Genomic DNA, 23,780 nt, shown 5'->3' with positions numbered 1-23,780 from the left:
GCAGTGGCTCCCTCCACCGCCTCTCTGCCACCTGCACCGCTACAGATGCGGCTCTCTAATCGCGCAGCCGCTCGCTTCTCAAGGGTATACTGGGGCGATCCGGGCTGGCTGGAGCAGGCAGATGCGGCCCTCTAATCATGTATGTTAGACAGAGGGCCTCCATGGGGATAGTGTTGCTGGATGTATTGAGACACTGAAGGGGTGGGCATAGCTTGTGGGTTTGGTTTTTTATTTCTATAGTGTCTTTTGAGGGTTAGTTTGCGAATGAACCGGTTGAGGTCTACAAACAGAGTGAAGGGATTAGGTTTGGTGGTGGCGGCGAAATTCAGGCCTTTTTGTAGTAGCGATGTCTCGTGTGAGCTGAGGGTGTGGTTAGATAAGTTGAAAATTTTGATTGTTGAAGGTTCTAATTTGTTGTTTTTCCTTTTTTGGACCAGTTTTCTTGCTCTGTTACCTCTTCTGGTAGTTTTCTTTTTAGTTTGGGTGGGTGTGAGTGGCCTATGTCTAAAAAAGAATTATTGTTCTACCCACTCATATTTACTTCCTTTTCCAAATAGATCGTATCTCATGTCAATCACAATGCCTTTTAAAAAGATCCACCCACGGCTCAGATGCCCATGTTTTGTTCTAATATCATCATTTTTTGTTTCCCTATACTCCTTCCTTACGAATTTATGTACAAAGTACACACGCAACTTGCAAATACACATCGAGGCCAAATAGCTTCAAATCGCGTCTTTACCGCCCATTGCTTCCAAACCCCGCCCAGCTGTCACATTTAAACCGGCGGATTCCCGCCGCCGCTATACCATTCCTGTTGAGCTTGAGAAAGAGGTCTTAACCTTGAAACGCGTTGCTCCCGACCCTCCACCTTGACTACACTGACTTGATCACCCATCACCTTGTCAGCTTCCTGGCTGACTTCGACCCATCACACAATTAATGCCCCGTCCACACATAGACTCAGCCGCACTACCCACAGCTGCAGCCACAGCAGCCTAGTCAGACACTACCCGTGTACACTGCCGGAACTTCACATCACGGCAGCGGGGATACGGACAAAATCTTTGTGCCGCCCAACCCTCCGTCTCTCACCTTCTCGAGATGAGTAGTCTCAGGCAGTACACCAGCCTCCATTGAGAACACATATCTTGGACTTCACGATCCTCCCACAGACCGGTCCTCACCCGATCCTCGGACCCACTCTAGTAAGTACACTATTTCATTTTGCCGTTCCTCTTGCAACGTTCAGCCCAGCTAGATAACCCTCCTTAGCTTTGCGCCCTCACTTCTGTCTTTTTTGGTTTATTCATCCCCACACAGCTACCTCCTAGTGTATCACTTGCCCCTCCCTTTTAGATTGTAAGCCCTCAGGGGCAGGGCCCTCCTTACCATCTTGTCTTGATTTATAATGTCTTCCCTATATTGTAAAGCGCTGTGCAAACTGTTGGCGCTATATAAATCCTGTATAATAAATAATATTATTCATATTGCTAGTAGGTGCAAGAAGGAACGCTCCCAGCGGCTTTGAGACTTCGAAGCGGCTATGGACTTGGCCTCAGCTCAATTTAAGTGTTGCCCTACCCCATCTTACTCGGCATCCGCGGTGACCCACAGGACTGGCGCCAAGAGCATCACAGACACCTGAAGCCGCAGCAGCCCGTGTCCCTCAGGGCGGCAGTCGAGAAACCACATTCACCATGATCCCACAGCAGCCAAGTAAATCGTGCTGCCAGTAACAGGCAACCACGTGGAGCCGTGAAAACCACTCGACCACTGCCTCCGAAGAGGCCAATAATACCCCTGACACAATGTCCCCTAGAGGCAATAAAGTGATAGGGAGTGCCCAGGTACAACAACCAACGAACAGGATACGGGGAAAGAGGATACCCCAAGACCACCACAGCCATCCCCGTAGGGGAAGGGAGGGGAGGTCAATGTACTCAAAATTCCCAGGATTCGGGAGGGTACCATCTCCCAGGACAGGCCGCCTCCTGCCACAGGTGGGGTGCTGTCCGCCTTGAGGCGCACTGACAGAGCAACAAGTCACTCGGTCATAAGCGCCCCCGTCGAGGAACACTCACAGGCTGCCCCATCCAGGAAGGGCTGTCGGAGCCGACCTTGCACATAGCTAAGGATCCGCGTGCACTCGCTGGCTGAGCTGGGGAAACTACAAGGATCTATATCATCCAGCTAGTCGCCCAGCTCAGTTGTTGATTGAAGGTCTCGAAGATAGATGAGGAATAAAGAAAAAAAATCCCTGCACGAAAAGAAAATTAAACGTTCCCAGCAGGGAGCTAAGGTCCTAATTGCTTGACACTAGGCAAAAAATTAAGCTCTATCTAGCTGTTAAGGGGTTTGGCCACCATCAGGGGCCGCCCCTAGGCTAAGCTTTTGTGTTGTGCCTAGCGTCCTACTCCTGAAGGTGGCATTATATAACCCTAGATCTGAAGATCCCCACCGTGTTCTTCAAAGAATGAAAGAGAAAAAGGGGGAGTGAGTAAGACCTGCTAATCTAGCCTCGGACACTAAAAACACACCAATAAAATATGTTGGCAAGGGGCATATTGACCTCCCTAACTTGTTCTTCCTGGGTGGTACAGGTCTATCTCTTTTAGGGTTCGGTCTGAGAGCTGTAAAAGGCAAACAATATAGTTCCATAAATAACTTTTTTTTTTCAATAGATGTCTCCTTTTACCATTAAAGGTAAACCCTTTAAACTGAAACAGTCTCTATATGCTATAACAACTGGCAAGTGTGTCTCACCATACAGTCTGAAGACAAGTCCATGAAACAGTGCACCACATCTTGAGCTCTCTGTTCTGATCAGCTCCTGTGATTAAAAACCTCCAAAACGGCACTCTGCAATGACAAAATTATACAATAATGCTTTGTGATTAGTTTTAAGTACACAATTTTTCAGCATTTGTAAAAAGAAATTCCTATGGTTTATGTTATCAGCATACTCTAGCAGTATAGCATAGCGCCGACAGAAGGTCCAAAGGGCTTCTTTTTCAAAATTCATGTCAAAGGGATCACACTGCTTATACCTGAAATAAGGGATGCGTATTTGGTTGCATGGGGTCTAGTTATAAAGTCCTTCATACAGGTGTCATACTTTTCTCCAATGGAATCCACTTAGGAAAGGGTGTAAGACTTGAGTCAAAATTGTGTAAAAACATTTATGGTATGGTTAATCCTTAATGACTGGCAGAGTGCCAAGCGACTGGCGGAGGGCTACGGTAGTTCCAATATTCAAAAAAGGGTCAAGATGCAATCCGGGGAACTACAGACCTGTTAGCCTTACATCGGTAGTTTGTAAAGTGTTAGAGGGCATGATTAAGGACCACTTAGTAGAATTTGTTCGGGATAATGGCATAGTAAATGACCACCAGCATGGATTTAGGAAAGACCGTTCCTATCAGACTAACCTGCTAACTTTTTACGAAGGGGTAAGCAGAGATCTGGATGGAGGGAGGCCAGTGGATGTGGTATATTTGGACTTTGCTAAAGCATTTGACACGGTACCACATACACGTTTACTACACAAGCTGAGGTCGATGGGCATAGACAAAATAGTGTGTACATGGATAGAAAACTGGCTACTGGAATGGGTACAAAGAGTATCGATAAATGGCTCCTTCTCAGGTTGGGCTAGGGTCATGAGCGGCGTGCCACAGGGTTCTGTACTGGGCCCCTTGCTGTTTAACCTATTCATTAACTATACTGGGGAGGGGGTAAACAGCCGTTTCAGTGTTTGCTGATGATACCAAAATCGGGAGGTTAACAGACACTGAATCAGACAATATAACATTACAGGAGGATCTGTATAAAATAGGGGAGTGGGCAACTACATGGCAGATGAAGTTTAATGTAGATAAATGTAAAGTTGTGCACTTTGGGGTTAAAAATAAAAGTGAATTACACACTAATGGGAGCTCCGCTGGGGAAGTCCAAAAGGGAAATAGATTAGGAGATCATTGTAGACCACAGGCTGAACAACAGCTCGCAATGTCAGGCTGCGGTAAACAAAGCAAGTAGGGTCCTGTCCTGTATTAAAAGGGGAATGATTTGCAGGGACAAGTCTATAATTGTGCCACTTTATAGATCACTGGTTCGGCCTCATCTGGAGTATGTGGTCCAGTTTTGGGCACCAGTGAACAGAAAGGATGTCCTTGAACTGGAAAGAGTCCAGAGGAGGGTGACCAAACTCAAAGGGGATGGAGGACCTCAGTTATGAGAACAGGTTATAAATTTAAACATGTTCTCATTGGAAGGAAGGAGATTAAGGGGGGATATGATTTTCATGTACAAAATGTTTACCGGGGATAGCAACATTAGCAGCAAACCCTTTACAATTAACTCCATGACAAGGACAAGAGGCCACCACCTAAAATTGGTGGAGAAAAAAAATTCAGCACAAGGGGTGAAGCGGTTTCTTCTCAGTTAGATCAGTCAGGGTCTGGAACTTGCTGCCACATGCTGTTATTTCGGCTGAGAGTGTGGAATCATTCAAGAGGCGATTGGACGATTTCCTCAGGGACCGTAATATACAGGAGTACAAGTACTTTTAAGAATGAAAACACACAGGGACCTATACATACTTAAAGCTGGTTGGATGACTAGTGAAACATCTTTAAGTAAAATACAGCAAGTCCAGTTGCCTTGACTTATTTTTTACAGATATTCTCTATAGCAAGCTTCCTACATTGTTGCAAGGTTTGTGTATTGGTTGTAGCAATCGGATCTGACGAAGCCCTGAGAACAAAGGAGGGGCGAAACGCGCCATCCGACTGTGGACACTAAGCTAACTGATTACCTGCATGTCAGGTCTCTATTTTTCCGGTCATTGGACTACAAAAACAGCTCTTTACAAATAACTTTTCATTGACCAATTCAAAGCCACCTGGGACCCTGTAACATCATCTTGCATATCAAGAAACCACATAGGAACCATCTTGTTCCTTTCCCTTCAAGAGAGCTACCTAATCAACACTGAAGAGGATTCATAGGAGGAGCGTGTTACAGAGATATTTTATTCTGAATCGGACTGTCCGGTGAAGGAGTCAAGCACCCGTGAGTACAGACATATTCGAGACATTACACACTATATGGTTGATCTTTTCTTCCATGTGTGTTTATAACTCAGGGTGACACCATAACTCCATGATTCACCGGTCCACAATTTAAGTCCCAGAATTATTAGGATTTTCTCTTCAATCAAGCGTTCCATCCCAAATGTTGACAGCTCTAAATAGGGAGTAAAAGCTACATGTGTGTCATTTGATCGGCCACAATACCAGCCTGAGAAAACTGAACCTCCTCAGATTTACTGAGGAGACCCAAATCAGGTCCCAAGTGGCTAAAAAGAGAAATCCACCGAGTCATACTTAAACTACAATCTAAGTTGGAGCGCTGTCTCCTTTCAGGATTATCCGGCATTAAAGAATTACATCAGCTTGTCCACAGAGTGAATGTTTGTTTAGAGTGAAAGGGTTGTTGCAATAACCCAAAAAAATTTTTTTAGATTTATCATGGGTGTAGTTTGAAGTGGTGCAATAATATTGTTCATTAATTTTTAACCAATTAAACTAATTTTGTACTAAATTTGACTCTCCGACCCTCTTTAATAGCTGCACTTTGAGTTAACCAATCTGTGTTTATCCCTTGTTTCCATTTAGGGGGATCAGCTGGTTGCAGTTTAGAGATAACAACCCCACCCTCTGAGAGATGGATTGAAGATCTTGTGGAGGGAATTTTGAACTTCTAGGTCTCTGGCCTGTGAAAGAGTCTATAAAATAAAGTATGAAAAACAGCCCTATGACTCCTGAGAATGCATACACATGTACATCCCCCTGCACCTCCCCATTACACCAAAAAAACTCACAATCACTTACAAAGGTGGAAATGTCCTTTAAGACAATGGGCTGCCTCACCTGCAGAAAGGGATGTGTGGGAGTTTGTCGGACATTTTTACCCAACCAGTAAGTACTGACGCTTTGCCTGATCAGAGTGACAGGGATTGTGAGTGGACTAAGTGGCCTGAAAGCTGCTGCATGGATAGGTCCACCTAGGTAAACACAATTTATATCTGGCAGAAGCTTCTTTTTTTCCCCCTGAAAGTGAAAGAGTCACTATTTTCCACATGCATTTTCCTTACTACACCAAAAAAAAAAAGGAAAAACTTCTTACTCTGGGTCTTGTTTCTTGTGGTTGTCACAGAACAGCAAGCAAGACACAGGTCTTCCAGTGTGAGGTTGCCACTCATGGAGACATCTAAAACAAAACAAAAATAAATCACTCAAAAGAAACATGGCTAAATAAAGTGCTCACTAAAGTGCTCACTAACCACTTTGCCTTGTGCACTGGGTGTTTATTAAAAATATACCATATGCATATGAAATTTCTACTCATGTTTGCCTGGGTTACCACCAGATGATCTGGTGTGATCCCTGGTTAAAAAAAAAAGTATTTAGCACCTAGAAAAGGAAATTAATTCATATTTTCATGCAGACTAAAATAAATTAAAAACACTACAAAGTTTGTCAGATAAACATTAATACAAAAAACAAGTTTCACACTGTCCATGTACATTAACGGCAAAATATATATTACTGAGCAAGGTTTTAGGCACTTGTTAAAAAAAAAAATATTGTAAAGCGAGGATGCTTTTAAAAAAAAAAATGATTTTTATCTGATTTTTGGATCTGTACATGTTTCTAAAACAAGGGAAAATATGTACAAAAAAATTATTTAAAACAACAGATCATACTGCTCCTGCTCCCCCCTTTGAGGATCCCCTCCCTTTTTTTTTATATCTTTCCCAGAAAATCTGGGTTGACCCCAAGACATGCCCTGAAAAGCTTCCCGTTTGTTGCATTTTCATATTGTCTTTTATTTTGTAATCATTGGAAGTTTATGATGTGCCATTCTACAGCCCTTTGTATACTTCTCTGGTAATTCTCTCATTGGCCTATTGGACCACTATACTAGCTGTGCCTGGTTCGCGTTGTTTCACTGCTATGGCATGTCTCCTGTGTTCATCCTTTATAAAGAGTTTTAAAAAAAACAGATTGTAATATTTATATACCCACAAACAGCTGCCATCATGGTAATTGGATTACTGGAATACCCAAGGGACAATTAACTAGAGTTAGACGTAACTGTACATTAGATAAAGACTGAGATACAGGCTAACGATATTGCAAACCGTTTCTTGGAAAAGGGATATAACAAGTTATAGAAGGATAGAACAAGAAGAAAAATAGGTAAAACTAATAGAGGTGAAATAATAAGGATCACACTATTACTTTTGTTACCGATTATTCAATTCACTATAAAGAATTAAATATTAAGGTTAAACATTGGAATATTTTAATTAGGGATGTCCCCGATACCGATGCTAGCATCGGAATCGGGCCCGATACAGGGCATTTTGCTGGTCCAGCGAGAGGAGCTACAGGTGGGATTCTAATTTAGTTGGCTGGCACCACTGAGCCAGCTAAATTAGGACCCCATCTGGAGCTCCTCCCACTGGACCAGCGCTGACTCGTCGCTGCTCTCTCCGGCACAGTGAGTGAGGGCAGGGGGGAGACACACACACACACACTATTATGCTAATTGTAAATGTATTCTCTACACTTTATTAGATGTATTAGCAGTATATACTCTATATGTACTACATATAGAGTACATATGGAGTACACACTGTTCATACAGTGCAGACAATACATTTACAATTATACTCTGCTAACATGAATGGATTAAATGATCTATATGTAGCCCTGTACTAGGGATCATTTAACCCATTCATGTTAGCAGTGCAGAATTGTATATCTATATGTACTGTACATATACAGCACAAATGTCCCGTACATTGCAGCATTAGATTTACAATGATCCCTTGCTAACATGAATGGGTTAAATGATCCATAGTACAACTACATGTTATGTACTATGGATCATGATTTTACCTATGCATGATAGCAGGGGAGAATTGTAATTCTATTACTGCAGTGTACGGGACATATGTACTGCGGATCATGATTTAACCCATTCATGTTAGCAGGGCAGAATTGTGAGCGCCTCCCACAAGCTGAGCACCGAGATGCCATGCAGCGATCCTGCCCAGCGCCGACTATCGAGAGGCACCGCGTGAGACAACAGGGATCGGAGTGAAACTGAGTGAGGGAAGCTGGGACGGGGCTGGCTGTAAATCTATTGCTATAGTGTACTGGACGTGTGTAATGTATATATGTAGTACATATATACAAGCACATACCTCCACTACACTCCAGCAATAGAGTTACAATTCTCCGCTGCTAACATGAATAGGTTAAATCATGATCCATAGTACAGAACATGTAGTTGTACTATGGATCATTTAAAGTCACCTGTCCCTTTAAGAAAAAGTATCGGTAATTGGTATAGGCAAGTACATGAGGGGAAGTACTTGTACTTGGCCCTGAAAAAGTGGCATCGGGACATCCCTAATTTTAATGAAGGACAAAGTACTAGGACCCATCTTACCAACCAAACCGAATGTCTTTCATAGATGAGCCCCTACATTAAATGATAAATTGGTGTACATGTTATAGAACCCCCCCAAAAAAACCATTGACATTGTTTAATGGAATAGGATTTTATCCATGTGGGAGATGTATAGGATGCCGCTTAACAAAAAAACAAAAAAGTATAACAACTCAATTCCAGTCCATTACAAATAAGAGGTTTAATATAAAGGAATTTATTTCCTGTGGAACAATGCATGTCACATACTTGCGTGAATGCCTGTGTGGGCAACAATACGTGGGGAGGACCATGAGACAGCTTAAGATTCGGATACAGTAACATAATAAATATTACAAATGGGTTCACTGAACATGGTGTATCCAAACATTTTAAACTGTATCACAACAAGGACCCAGCGGGTCTAAAATGTTGTGGAGTTGATAGAGCTATAAAATACTGTTGAGGGAATACTTTAAAAAGAGAAATCTCTCAAAGACAAACCAAGTAGATTTATCTGTTAGACACTATGGTCCCAAGAGGTTTGAATATCGAACTGGATTTGAACTTTTTTCTAAGGAATGATTAATTGGTGCAATTGCATATAATTATTATAGTGTTTTTAGATGGTTTATTTATTTTTTTAGATTCATCCCCACAACTTTTCTTAGTTCATTAGGTTTATGCACCACCATGCTAGCTAATAAGTTTGTTTGATACAGAGCTTTACAGATATTCTTTTGGTGTTCTCCATTTACCATATAGGGTATACATACAATAAACATTTCCCACACTATGTTTATAAGTTATAATAAAACATTTCCCACACCATCCTCTATATGTCTAAGCTATTGTTCCTTTGTAGCATTCTGCTTTAACCGTTTGTATGGTTCTTTTTTACATTAGAGGTTTTATGTACCATTATGCAATCCATTAAGATTGTTTGATATACAGAGTGGCCAGATTATTATGACCACCTGACATTTGTAGGCAAATTAGCTATAATTTTGCGCTGAAGTTGCTAGAGGGCCAGACCATTATAAATAGGGAAGTGTGACTTCCGTTTCTGGCGCCTGATGTAGTGGTCGCAGAGAACAGAGCTCCCGCACGGCCAGGGCTATATCATATATAAAAATCATACACCAGCATGCTGACAACACACTGTGGATCGTGCCGGTATTGGCATCACCCTCGCCTACTTAAATGGATACATTCCTGGCGAAACGACGCAACGGGCCTCGAGGTAGAGGCACCCCGACCCGCAGCAAGAGGCCACAATCCGCCTCAAAGATGGCTGCAATAACTGATCGCCCGGGCTTCAGTGCCTCATCTGATGAGGAAGTGCCTGCATCTTCCGAACATGGCCTGATCGCAGCCGAAGTAGCTAAACTATTACGGCCCACCATTCAGGACGCAGTACACAAAGCGGTCTCAAAGGGCATACAATCCCTGAGACACGACCTTCTGAATCAGGCCCAAATAACCGAGGTTGAACATCGCATTGTGCAGCTGGAAGAGGGCACCAAGTCATCCTCCTCCCAACTCACCTCGGCACAACGTCAGATACAATACCTCATGGACCGGGTTGACTACCTTGAAAACCGGTCAAGGCGAAATAACTTGAGGATCGTCGGCCTTCCGGAGTCATACCGCCCCTCAATGCTGCCAACCATTTGCGCACACAATATTCCAGATCTACTAGGCCTCCCTGCAAGGTCGAGTGGGCGCATCGAGTGGGCCCCCTTACCACCCAACGCAAAACGACTAGACCGGTCATTGTGCGTTTCCTAGATTACAATGACCGTCTAGCAGTTCTTCAAACCTATCGTGCTAAGAAGGAGCTACACCTGGAAGAAAACTGCCTTCTCATCTTAGCGGATTACGAAGTTACGAAAAAATGGAAGGCATTCGGCAAGGTCTGCTCACTTCTATACCAGCAGAAGATCTGCTTTACACTCGCTTACCCGGCTAATCTTCGATTCCAATCTTGAGATGGAGTACAACACTTGTTCCAGGATCCCGCCACAGCGCTCTCATATCTGGATCGCATGGCGAGCACAACATCATCCACTGAAGGCCACCGCTCTCCCCGCCCCACCACCCCGGCTAGAAAGGCCTTGATTCGCCTTCCGATGACCCCTACGGATTCACCATGATCTTGGCACCTATTTTCGCTAAGAGCGGGAGAACCCCGACATTGTTTCAGCTGCCCCAGTTGTGTTTCTGCATACCAACGTTCACCGGACCCCGACCCTTGGTGTCCCGGGGCCTACACGGTGATTCGGACTCTTCGGCTGAGACACTGTCCAGAGAACTCACCGGCATACCTGTAAGTACCGCTGACTCTCTTCTAACAAAAAATGTGTACCCCTGGCTTCTTACCATTCCAAAGGGGAAACACGTGTTATGCAGCCATAGAATACGTTGACACTGTTTTTCCTATAATTATTTGTGTTTTTCACTTTCTTTTTGAATATGCGGACCTTTTTCTGCACACATCGCTGCTGGGCCCTGAATGCCCGATTTACAAGGCCATATACCCTGGCCTAGCGGAGCCGCCAAGCAAGCTCTGCCACGCTCTCGAGGAAGAAAGTGAAGTCACGTATTGAAAGTTCCATGTTTTTACTTTTATTTTTAATGTTTTAATTTTTTTCAATGTTTGGCCTGTTGGCCCCAAGATGGCTGAACTCATACCCCATGGGTGGACACATATGCCCGGTTTGACGCCCTCTTCCTACTTTTTCCGAACACCCACCAACATATATTTGTGGAACTTGTCTGATCAAGTCTTGTTACTTGCTGCCTTAGCATGTGAAGTTATACTCTTGTTAAGTCATAAGCTCTATATGGTCATATGTTACCTCATACTGATAGTAATGCATACTTTTGCTCTGACCATTTTTGTGTACACATTTGTCTCACGGTATCCGAGTGATCTCCTGGAATGCTAATGGACTCCGCTCCCCAGCCAAACGCATGATGGCGCTCCGACATCTTCAAAAATTGAAACCAGACATAGTCCTTTTACAGGAGACCCACCTTCCTCAGGCAGATGTAGATTGTTTACGCAAGTTATGGGTGGGTAACGTAGCGAGTTCCCCTGGTATGGGACGGAATCTCTTGATTACGACGTAGTGCAGACTGAAAGTGACTCTCAGGGACGTAGGCTACTTGTTAAAATCAATATCCATAACAAGCTCCTCTCACTGTATAATATATATTTTCCGAACTCACCTACGGCCACATATTTCCCGGAGATCACTACCTGGATTCTTAATGATGACAATCCTCACAAACTCATGGGAGGTGATTTCAACTGAGTTATGGTGTTAAGCGAGGACAGATCGGGAGTGACAAAGAAAGTGTCTGACTCGACTCCCCCTCAGCCCACACCTCTATTTCAAATGTCGGAGGCGGTAGATCTTGTGGATGTATGGAGGATTCGCAACCCTCGAGGGAATTTTCTCACTTTTCAGGGGTGCACAAATCCTTCGCCAGACTGGACTACTTTTTAGCATCTTATACGGTGGACGCACTGATAGATGATGCACATCTATTGCCTATAGCCATATCAGATCACGCCCCAATTCTAATACAAATGCGCTCCTCCTTACCGAGGGGGGGATGCATTTATATGGCGCTTCCCCTTCCATCTCTACAACGACGCCTCTTTTAGATCTATGCTGACAGAGGCATGGCAAGAGTATCAGACGAACAACAAAGACCACACGAAGAACCCAAATCTTTTCTGGGAGACGGCAAAAGTTGTTCTCCGGGGTAGCATAATGTCATATGTTGGTGCAAAAAAAAAAAAAAAACACGCTAAAGCCCAATTTCTCACAGCCAGCCTCTCACTACGCCATGCCCAACTAAAATACTCGGCATGCCCCTCCTTGGAGAATAGTGACCTCTGGACCAAAGCAAAAAAATAAATTTGAATGGTGGAATTGCTCAACAGCAAGCTTTTTATCAGTTCCATTCAAAATTGCACTTCCATAAATTCTGGAACAAACCAGGAAAATTAATGGCAAATCTAACGAAACCATGATTCCCTCCCTGAGGTTAGAGTCGGGAGAACTTTCCACCGACCCTAAACAAATCAACGCCACTCTAGAAAGGTTCTATGCCGAGCTGTACGCAGCTTCTCCAGCAGATATGGATTTGGGTGATGTATTCCTGAAATCTCTACCCCTCCCAAAAATAACAGAAGCTGATCTCGTATGCCTAAACACAGACATATCACTGGATGAAATATTGGGGGCCCTTAAATCTACGGCTAATGGCAAATCCCCGAGCCCAGACGGTTACACCAACGAATTCTATAAAATTCTAAAAGAACAGATAGCGCCTACTCTACATGGAGTTTTCAATTCTATATGGCAAGGTGGGACATACCTACAAACGGGACAGGAGGCATACATTAAAGTGATCCCTAAGAAAGACAGAGACCACACTCTCCCAGACTCCTATCGCCCAATTTCTCTCAAACACGGATGCCAAGCTAATGTCCAAAATCATAGCGGACAGACTTGCCAGGATTTTGCCACAACTGATATCCCCTGCCCAATTTGGCTTCATTAAGGGACGTTCGGCGGTGGCCAATATCCGCAAAGTGCTGAAGGCGCTGGAATACGCCAAAAGCAATCCAACCTTCCCTCTAGCCTTGATCTCAACTGATGCCGATAAGGCTTTTGATAGCATCCAATCCACATGGCTCCTTAGAGTCCTGGAGAAGATGGGGTTCACTTTCAGTTCTTTATCACAACCCTCTATGCCTCCCCATGTGCCCGATTACTCACCCCAGGCTATATCTCTCCGAGCTTCCCACTAAATAAAGGCACGACAGGGGTGCCCCCTGTCCCCCCTACTGTTCAATATATCTTTAGAACCATTGTCCCTATACTTCCAAAAATCTCTGGCATCCCCTTCATCACCCAACAACTGAAAATTATGCTTTTTGCAGATGATATAATTCTATTCTCCTCTGATCCCTCACGTGATCTTCCCCCTGATCCAAGATGTTTTTGCTCACTTTCAAAAATGATCTGGTCTAACCATCAACGTCTCCAAATCAGAAGTCCTTCCACTCACTCCATCCGCAACTCTCTCCCTACTACCCCTAAAAACCTTTACCATTGCCAAGCACTCTATTAAATATCTGGGCCTACAAATTGGCAAAACTCCATCTTCTTTATACAACCTAAATTACCCTCCACTTATTCAAAAAATACAGAAAGAATTACTCGCCTATAAAAGATCTTCCGCTCTCATTATTCGGCAGAATCCATTTCATTAAAATTATCCCCTTTGCTAGGCTCTTATACCCCCTGCAGACGCTCCCTGTTTTGCTAAAGCACAAAGATGTGACTGCAGTTAAAAAAAACTTTCCTAAATTTCATCTGGCAGGGGAAAAAAGCGAGAATATATCTTTAAAAACTTAGCCTACCCAAAAACGGAGGCATGGCCTCTTCAAACCTTAGACTCTACAATCTGAGTTGCCTCTTAAGGCATTCGGTGGACTGGACATATTTTTCTTCCCACTATTCCAACTTCCTTTTGGAGACGGAGATGATATATCCCTGGAGACTCCCCATCCCTCCTGCACTGCCCCTTTTCTGCCTTGCCCATCCCTATCCACTCCAACATATTCATCAGAGACACAATCATTGCTTGGAGGGAAACACAAATTGTTGAGGATGAACCCTTACTTTTCCAAACATCTGCCCCTTAGGGGAAATCCATCTTTTCAGGAGGGAGAGGAGCATGACACCTTTGCCCAATGGGAATCCAAGGGGATAGTACACTTAACCGATTTTATAAATGTGACGAACACCAAGATACTTACATTCCCACAATTCCAAACTTTACACCAGATCCCTGGAAAAGATGTTCTATACTAATTGCAAACCACTGCTCACATAAAAAACTAAATCCTACTCTTTCCCAATTACTGATCAGAACACCACTGGACAGAATTGCCTCCGCAGGCAACTCCATATCATCCATTTATACCTACCTGCGGCAAGCTGGCCTGCCACCTATAGAACATTCCAATCTCACCAAATGGGCAAAAGACATTCCAACTGATGACATTGTTGAGAAATTGTTACAGGGTTACCGCTCGATCTGTAAGCTGGTGTCCAACGAGCAATGGAGGGAAACAATATAAGATTGTGCACAGAGCCTACAATGCTTTCCAAATAAAAAGTAAACAATCCCATGATGTGCCCTACCTTGACCATTGCCCTAAATGTAAACTGCGGACAGCTTCCCTGTTTCATTGCTTATGGGAATACCCCCAGATTCAACTTTTCTGGGAGGAAGTTATACAGTTTGTCGCATCTGTGGTAGGCCAGAGACTCCCACTAGAGGTCCTATTGTTTTTAACTATTGGGACCCTCATTAACTATCCCCAGCAATCTCAGCCGTCCAGACAGACAATGGGTGAGCATCTCTCTATTAGTGGCTTGGCGCTGTATCCCTTATAAAGGGACTCAAAACCGACTTAATAAATCTGTTCCACTTAGACAGACTAGATGCTGCTTTGAATACACAGAATGAGAAGGGGGTAACTACATTTACCCAGGGACGTACACCAGGTGGACGTCCTATATGGCCTTCAACGTTCTCCCCTTCCGAGAGACAAAAACTGCTCTCCCCCTTCGCATTCTCGACATGTCGCCTTTTGGACAAACTGCAGGGTAGGCAATGAGCAGCGAATGGTAAACAAACACAAACTCTATAGGCCAAGGATATTATCACTTTGCACGAGGAAATTGCTGATATTGGTAGCCTCAACATCATTTTAACTCACTTACAGACGAAGATATGAGCCTTGACAATTGTACTAAAGTCCGTGAACGCACTATGGAGTATGTACTTTTTATTGTTTATTTCATTATATTATACCACTTTATCTTATTAGATATTGTTTCCTTTTTGAAACGTTTATGTTCATTCAACATTTTATCTGATGATATAACAAGCCAATGCACATGCTAGAAGATGTTGTATAGCCCATGCTTCATGATATCAGATGATATGAAACGTGCATTCCTGTAACACTGTACTTTTCCATCTACAAAATAAAAAGGTTATTTAAAAAATAAATAAATAAATAGGGAAGCAGGTTGTTTACCACGACAGTAGAAGTGATTTTTTTCTCAAGATATAATAAGGAGTAGAATCAGTGCCGCACTGTAGCTGTCCTTACTCCGGTGTTCTATCGAAAGCTCACTGCACAGAGCTCCAGTGTTTCTGAGCACCAGAGGTAGTTAGAGATCTCAATGAGTTGGAGCTTTCGATAGAACACCGGATCCTGCAGCTTCCTCCGCCCACCTCAGCTGCCATAGGCTGGGAGGAAGACTGCAGAGCTGCTACTGGCTGGAAGGACAGCACGGGAGAAGCAGGACACCTGGGACATGGAGGATACATTGCTTTTTTCTGCATTACACTGCTGGCCTCTGTACTCTGCATCACACCACTGGCCTCTGCACTCTGCATTGTTACTGATCTCTGTGTCACACCACTGACCTGGCGGAGTTAAGGGCGGGGCACGGTAGGGGTCGGGTGGCGCGACTGGTGGCGAGTAACTCTTAAGGCCTGGCTAGTAGCTCAGGACTTGAAATTTTGAGCCCTGGTCATAATAATCTGGCCACTCAGTGTAGAGACAAATGGATATCCTTTTGTTCTTCATTATTATATAGGATGTAATATGGCAGTATACATACAATAAACTTTTCCCACACCATCCTTTATATACCTAAACTATTGTTTCGTAGCATTCTGCTTTATCTTTTTCACATTAGAAGTTGTATGTACTATTATGCATTCTATGAAGATTGTCTGTTATAGAGATTTATGGATACCCATTTATTGTATAGGAATTAAAATGTCAGTAGTATATATACATAAAACTTTTTCCACACTATGTTTTTAAGCCATACTAAAATATGTCCCACACCATCCTTTATATACCTAAGCTATTGTTCCTTTGTAGCATTCTGTTAAAAGTTGACAACTTTTTCAATAATCGATTATAATCGATTATGTCGATTAGTTGTTGCAGCCCTACACACACACACACATATATATATATCTTATTACACACACCGCCACTGGACTCTAGAAAAGTGGAGACGTGTTCCCTGGAGTGACGAATCACACTTCTCTGTCTGGCAATCTGATGGATGTGTGTGTTTGGTGGTTGCCAGGAGAATGGTACTTGTCTGACTGTATTGTGCCAAGTGTAAAGTTTGGTGGAGAGGGGATTATGGTGTGGGGTTGTTTTTCAGGGGTTGGGCTTGGCCCCTTAGTTCCAGTGAAGGGAACTCTTAAGGCATCAGCATACCAAGACATTTTGGACAATGTCATGCTCCCAACTTTGTGGGAACAGTTTGGGGGTGGCCCCCTCCTGTCCCAACATGACTGCGCACCAGTGCACAAAGCAAGGTCCATAAAGACATGAATGAACGAGTTTGGGGTGGAGGAACTGGACTGGTCTGCACAGAGTCCTGACCTCAACCCGATAGAACACCTTTGGGATGAATTAGAGCAGGGACTGCGAGCCAGGCCTTCTTGTCCAACATCAGTATCTGACCTCACAAATGCACTTCTGGAAGAATGGTCACAAATGTTCCCATAGACACACTCTTAAACCTTGTGGACAGCTTTCCCAGAAGAGTTGAAGCTGTTATAACTGCAAAGGGTGGGCCAACTCAATATTGAACCCTACGGACTAAGACTGGGATGCCATTAAAGTTCATGTGTGTGTAAAGGCAGGTGCGCCAATACTTTTGTCAATATAGTGTGTGTGCGTATATAATATATATATATATATATATATTTTTATATATTAGATCCAGTTTGTTCAGGACTGGAATTCATGTCATGTATCCATTGGATTATCCCCATATGTATCCTCCTCGACTCTCCTAAATGTTTTTTTTTTTTATATGAATTGTAAGATTGTATTTTCTCTATATTTTGGAGCCTAGTTTGAAACAGCTTTAAGAGATTATGCACAATAGAATAAAGTTTGGATAGGGCGACACCTAGTGGAAGGAATTTGATTATCATTATGTGTGATATAAAAGAGGAAAGGAATTTGTGATGGTCGTATGCAGACTGTCGCCTCAGAGGAAGTCAAAAGTGACGAAATTCATCAGGTGGGCCGATCCATGCGAGCATTACAATCATAGAGACAGGCAATCCATTGGACATAATCTATGTGCAATTGCCTTATTTTAATTGTAAGTGCATATTAAATACATTTATTCTGACATACTACACTATGGGAAGCATGTTTTCTCTCTCTGAGTACAAGAGAAGGTGGAAGTTAGAGGAACAGTATTAGGACGGTTTTGGAAAGATAAGCTGGAGTTTGGAAAAATATACCCCAATTTATTGTCAGATGAAAAAAAAAAAAGATGATTTGGTTTTATATATACCGTATATACTCGAGTATAAGCCGTCCCGAATATAAGCCGAGGTACCTAATCTTACCAAAAAAAACTGGGAAAAAGTATTGACCCGAATATAAGCCGAGGGTGGGAAATGAGGCAGCTAATGGTAGATAGATACCAATAAAATTACATTAATATTTATTTAAAAGAAAAATAACCTAGCTCTGTAAGTGGAAAAGGGGGTACAGGGCTACATATCATGTACTACGGATCATTTAACCCATTCATATTAGCAGAGGATAATTGTAAATCTATTGTTCAGTGCACTCTATATGTAGTATATAGTACATGTACATATAGAGTGCCTGCAACAATACATTTACAATGATCCTCTGCTAACATGAATGGGTTAAATGATCCATAGTACAGGGCTACATACAGATCATTTAATACATTCATGTTAGTATAATTGTAAATGTATTGTCTGCCCTGTATTAGCAGTATATACTCCATATAGAGTATATACTGCTAATACAGGGCAGACAATACATAATTGGTTACTGTAATAAATCCCCCCAAATCTCCCCTCACTTACTGTGATTCACTGTGCCGGAGCAGGGACGAGTCAGCGGCGCGCTGGTCCAGTGGGAGGAGCTCCAGGTGGGGTCCTAATTTAGCTGACTTAGAGGTGCCTGCCCGATAATTACAACCCCACCTGGAGCTCCTCTCGTCTGACCAGCGCGCCGCTGACACATCCCTGCTCCCCTGCTGTACTGGCGCTGCGGGATTTTTTTTCTTTTCTTCTTACTTACCTCGCCGAGCGTCGCGTCACTGCTGCTCCGGTGGGCGGCGCTCCGAGCGGGGTCATCTGGCAGTCTCCGGCCACCTAAATTAGGACCCGGAGACTGCCAGATGACCCCGCTCGGAGCGCCGCCCACCGGAGCAGCAGTGACGCGACGCTCGGCGAGGTAAGTAAGAAGACGCGCTGGCGCTGACTCGAGTATAAGCCGAGGGGGGCACTTTTCAGCCAAAAAAATGGGCTGAAAATCTCGGCTTATACTCGAGTATATACGGTATATATATATATCAACAAAGCACTATTTGGGGGGTACAGGTACTCTTAAAAACTAGATCACGTGGGGGCGTGGCCTGGCGATGGCAGCGTGAGCATGCGATCCTTGTTGCTTAGCAATCCAGCCGGGTAGAGTGTTCGGCTGCGGCTGGACATAGTACACCCCACCGAATAGCAGGCATTCCTTAATTGAGACACAGCTGAACTCAGGGTGCCGCTCCAGTTGAGAAAAGCAGACGGCTCAGGTCGGGCTTGATAAACCGTGGTGACCGGGCTCAGGAGTCTGTACGAGGCGACTGCAGTGTGTCATTTTGACAGAGTGCCGAGTGTCAGTTGTTGATGTCGAAAAATCGGAGAACAACGAAGGGGAGTTCTGTGAAGACATGGACTCTCCCATCTCTCTTTAATCAGGGAGTGCAGTATACACAGCAGCGAGGAGAGTTTCCTGGATCCCTGAGTTCAGACCAGAGTGAAGCCGGGAAACAAGTCAATTGCTCTATACTTGAACAGAGCTCCTCACTGATACATTTTTCAATAGTAAGACGATCTTCTACTATAGGTCCAAAGAATAAGATGGAAACAGAGACAAACCTGGTGGAATCTAAAGCAGCAAAAACTTGTAACCCACAGAAATCCACAGTGAGTAAAAGCTCTAATGATATGGTGGGAGGGAATAGGAGCCTTTGATAAAAAGGAATTAAGAGCTATACTGAATACCCTACCCACTAAACAAGACAGATGCATACAGAACGCATTGAACCGGCCATGAAAAAGGAAATGGATGATATACGAGCTAGTTTTGTTCAAATTTTTGCTACAATAGATAACGTGGAGCAAAATCTATCCAGTATGCAAACTGACCTAGGGGGGGTCTTAAAAAAAATTACATTATACTATGGAACAAAATTGTATGCAACATCAGAACAGAAATCGATTATTAAGATCAAGGGAATACCAGAGAATATAATTGGAAAAGACCTTAGGATTAAAGTAATTGCTATATTGAACACTTACTTGGTTAAAAAATAGATCAGAAATTGAATTGGACAGAATTCAACGTGGGCATGGTTCCTTCAGAAACAAATCCCTGAGATGTTCATTTTTATACAGTTAAGGAACTGTATTACGGAGGGCCTGGGAAAAGTGGCCTATTGACTGTGACAACTCCGTTATTAGTTTGCAGATCTATCTAGGAAAACGCTAGCTATGAGGAAGGCATTGAAACCGCTTTTGATTCTTATCAAAGACCGGGGCCTAACTTATAGATGAAGGTACCCATTTCATTTAGGGATACGTAAAGGTTCTTCAGTCTCAACAACTACAGACTTTATTCAGGTTTCTGGAGATTAAACCAATTATATTACCAGACTGGATTGGAGGAACAAGTCAAGGACACCCAATAAACCAGACCCGAATCCGACTTGGATCAAAATCTAATGGAAAAAGACTGGGAATAAAGGGGAAGTAACCAAGAAGCCCAACTGAAGTAATTAAAGAATTGATGAGTTTTGGGGAGGGAGTGAATTTTCAATTTTGTTTGGATATCATCTTGACAACATATAATGTTAAAGGATTGAATACACCAGAGAGACAAGCTAGATTGTTGGCAGATATATGAAAAATGCGTTCACATGTAATCTTTGTGCAGGAGACACATTTTTCCATTAGCAGAGTCCCCAAATTTACAAATTATCTTCATGAGTACCATTGTCCATCCTCCTCGAGTAATTCGAAGGGGTCAGTATTTTTATATTGAGATTGGTCCCGTGGATAATGAAAGAGGTAATAGTGGATGATTCTGGAGACTCCTAATTGTGAAGGCTGAGATAGCCTAATTGTGAAGGCTGAGATAGTACACTGCGCAAAAAAATTAAAGGAACACTTTTTAATCAGAGTATAGCATCAAGTCAATGGAACACCTGGGATATTGATCAGATCAGTTAAGTAGCAGAGGGGGTTGTTAATCAGTTTCAGCTGCTTTGGTGTTAATGAATATAACAGGTGCACTAGATGGGCAACAATGACATGACCTCCAAAACAGGAATGGTTTTACAGGTGGAGGCCACTGCCTGATTTTTTTCACTACTTTTGCATTTGGCTAGAGTCTGCGTCACAACTGGTAGCATGAGGCGATACCAGGACCCTATAGAGGTTGCACAGGCATGCCAACTATTGATGGCACATCAATACGTCCAATTGCCAGGTTTGCTGTGTATCCCAGCACAGTCTCAAGAGCATGGAGGAGATTCCAGGACAGAGGCAGTTAATCTAGGAGAGCTGGGCAGGGCCATAGATGGTCCTTAACCATCAGCAGTACCGGTATCTGCTCCTTTGTGCAAGGAGGAACAGGATCAGCACTGCCAGAGCCCTATAAAATGACCTCCAGCAGGCCACTGGTGTGAATGTCTCTGACCAAACAATCTGAAACAGAGTTCAGGAGGGTGACCTGAGGGCCTGACATCTCCTAGTCGGCCCTGTGCTCACTGCCCGGTGCTGTGGAGGTCGATTGGCATTTGCCATTGAACACCAGAATTGGCAGGTCTGCCACTGGCGTCCTGTGCTTTTCACAGATGAGAGCAGGTTCACTCTGATCACATGTGAAGGACGTGAAAGGGTCTGGAGAAGCCGTGGAGAACGTTATGCTGCCTGTAACATCGTTCAGCATGACCGGTTTGGTGGTGGGTCAGTGATGGTCTGGGGAGGCATATCTATGGGGGGATGCACAGACCTGTACAGGCTAGGCAATGGCACCCTGGCTGTCATTAGGTATCAGGACCCTACGCTGGTGCAGTGGGTCCTGGGTTCCTCCTGGTGCACGACAATGCCCGGCCTCATGTGGCAAGAGTATGCAGCCAGTTCTTTGATGAAGGAATTGATACCATTGAATGGTCCCCATGCTCGCCTGACCTGAATCCAATAGAACACCTCTGGGACATTGTCTCGGTCCATCCGACGCCGCCAGGTTGCACCTCAGTCTGTTCAGGAGCTCAGTGATGCCCTGGTCCAGATCTGGGAGGAGATACCCCAGGACACCATCCGTCATCTCATTAGGAGCATGCCCCAACGTTGTCAGGCATCCATACAAGCATGTGGGGGCCATACAAACTAATGAGTACCATTGTGAGTTGCTGCAAAGAAATTTCAGCACAATGGAGTAGCCTGCTGCATCATTTGTTCCCTTTGATTTTTAGGGTGTCTTTGAATTCAGCCCTCTCTAGGTTGATAATGTTTCATTTCCATCAAACGATGTGGCATCCTTTCATTCCTAACACATTACCCAGTATCATATTTTTCCCCATTGCGATCTGATGTGTTTTCAAAGTTTTCCTTTAATTTTTTTGAGCAGTGTATTTGCCTAATGAGAATCAACTTACAATGTTGGATACATTTATCGCTAAAATAAATCTATAGAGAGAAGGGAGCCTAATAGTGGGGGAATATTTGAATGTAACCTTAGACCCCCTACTAGATACGTCTAGAGGGGTGTCGCATCTCTCATTTGCTAAACTACGTAAATTTAAATCAGCTCTCCAATCATTGCAGTTGGTCGATGTGAGGCACCTTTTTAATCCAACTGAGAGGGATTATACATTTTTCTCATCAGTTCATCAGTCATATTCAAGGATAGACTATGTGTTGATTCAACATTCCCGTGTATCAAAAGGTCTTAAGGACGTCAATTGGAGATATTACAATATCAGAACATGCCCCAGTTGCTTGGTCGATCTCACTTGGGTCAGGTGGTCACCGGCAGAAGTTATGGCAGATAAATGAATCTTTACTCTCACATCCAGAAATGCAAGTCCTTACAGAAGAGAATGACAAGTATTAGTCCTTTCTCTCTCTGGGAAGCACATAAATTTGTGATTAGGGGTAAAATGATAAGCTTAAGCTCTTATCGTTAAAAAAAAAAAAAAAATTGCTTCATCGTTATTGTCTTAAATTGAATACCTTGAGAAAATACACAAAAAATCACAAGCACAAACTATAGCAATAGAACTTAAAATAGCCAGAGATCAATGAAATTAATTATTGATGAGTAAAGTTAAGGGTAAGTTGAGATATAATAGACGTAAATGGTATGAATATAGTAGTAAACCAAAGAGGATGCTAGCTAGAGCGTTAAAAGGCCAAAGGTCATCTAATCATATATTACGAATAGTAGACCGATGGTAAATGCTAATGTTTTTAGAGAGTACAATCAAGACCTTTATAATTTACATCCATTAAACACCTCAAGGGTAACACAGAAGAGACGGGAAGAAATTAGAACATATCTTAGAGAATCAGGACTTACATCTCTATTGAATGAAGATCGATTATCAATGTAGGGCTTAATTACAGACGAAGTAGGGAAAGTATTAAAAACCATGCAGATAGGTAAAGCGCCGAGCCCATATATCTTTACTTTAAAATGTTTTAAACTTTTCCAGAGATACTTACCCCATATTTAATTAGAGCCTTTAACCCCATACTACAGGGTAAATCAATCCCGAGACATACCTTAGGAGCGCATATAAAACGGTAATTCATAAGGAGGGTAAGGATCCTCATTCCTGTGCAAGCTAACGGCCCATATCCTTGGTCAACCTAGATTTGAAGATTTTTTTTTTACAAAAATATTAGCTAATCGGTTATTACCATTTATGACACAGAAAGTAGTAAAAAAGGAGTTAATAATAGTGGGCTCACTCCAGTCAATATAGGAAATCCGTTGGCACATGTAAGTATAACTACCAACGGACGACCGAAATCAAGGCAGAATAATAACAATAAAAATAGTGGGGAACAACAAG

General features: G+C 43.1%; 1 protein-coding gene across 1 annotated transcript in view; it reads right to left on the bottom strand.

Annotated features, from left to right (window-relative positions):
* EDC4 (enhancer of mRNA decapping 4) overlaps positions 1 to 23,780 on the bottom strand; it is a 631,081-nt gene that overhangs the window by 466,858 nt on the left and 140,443 nt on the right. The window contains exons 7-8 of the mRNA XM_018559011.1: positions 6,193 to 6,276; positions 2,767 to 2,862 (exon numbers count right to left, since the gene is read on the bottom strand). Coding sequence (XP_018414513.1) covers positions 2,767 to 2,862; positions 6,193 to 6,276 — 180 coding nt within the window. The remainder of the gene's footprint in view (positions 1 to 2,766; positions 2,863 to 6,192; positions 6,277 to 23,780) is intronic.

This window comes from Nanorana parkeri, unplaced genomic scaffold, assembly GCF_000935625.1.
Source record: "Nanorana parkeri isolate BGI_ZX_2015 unplaced genomic scaffold, ASM93562v1 scaffold375, whole genome shotgun sequence".
Classification (NCBI taxonomy): domain Eukaryota; kingdom Metazoa; phylum Chordata; class Amphibia; order Anura; family Dicroglossidae; genus Nanorana; species Nanorana parkeri.
Note: the sequence above shows the minus strand (reverse complement) of the source record. Positions and strands in the feature narration are given on the sequence as shown.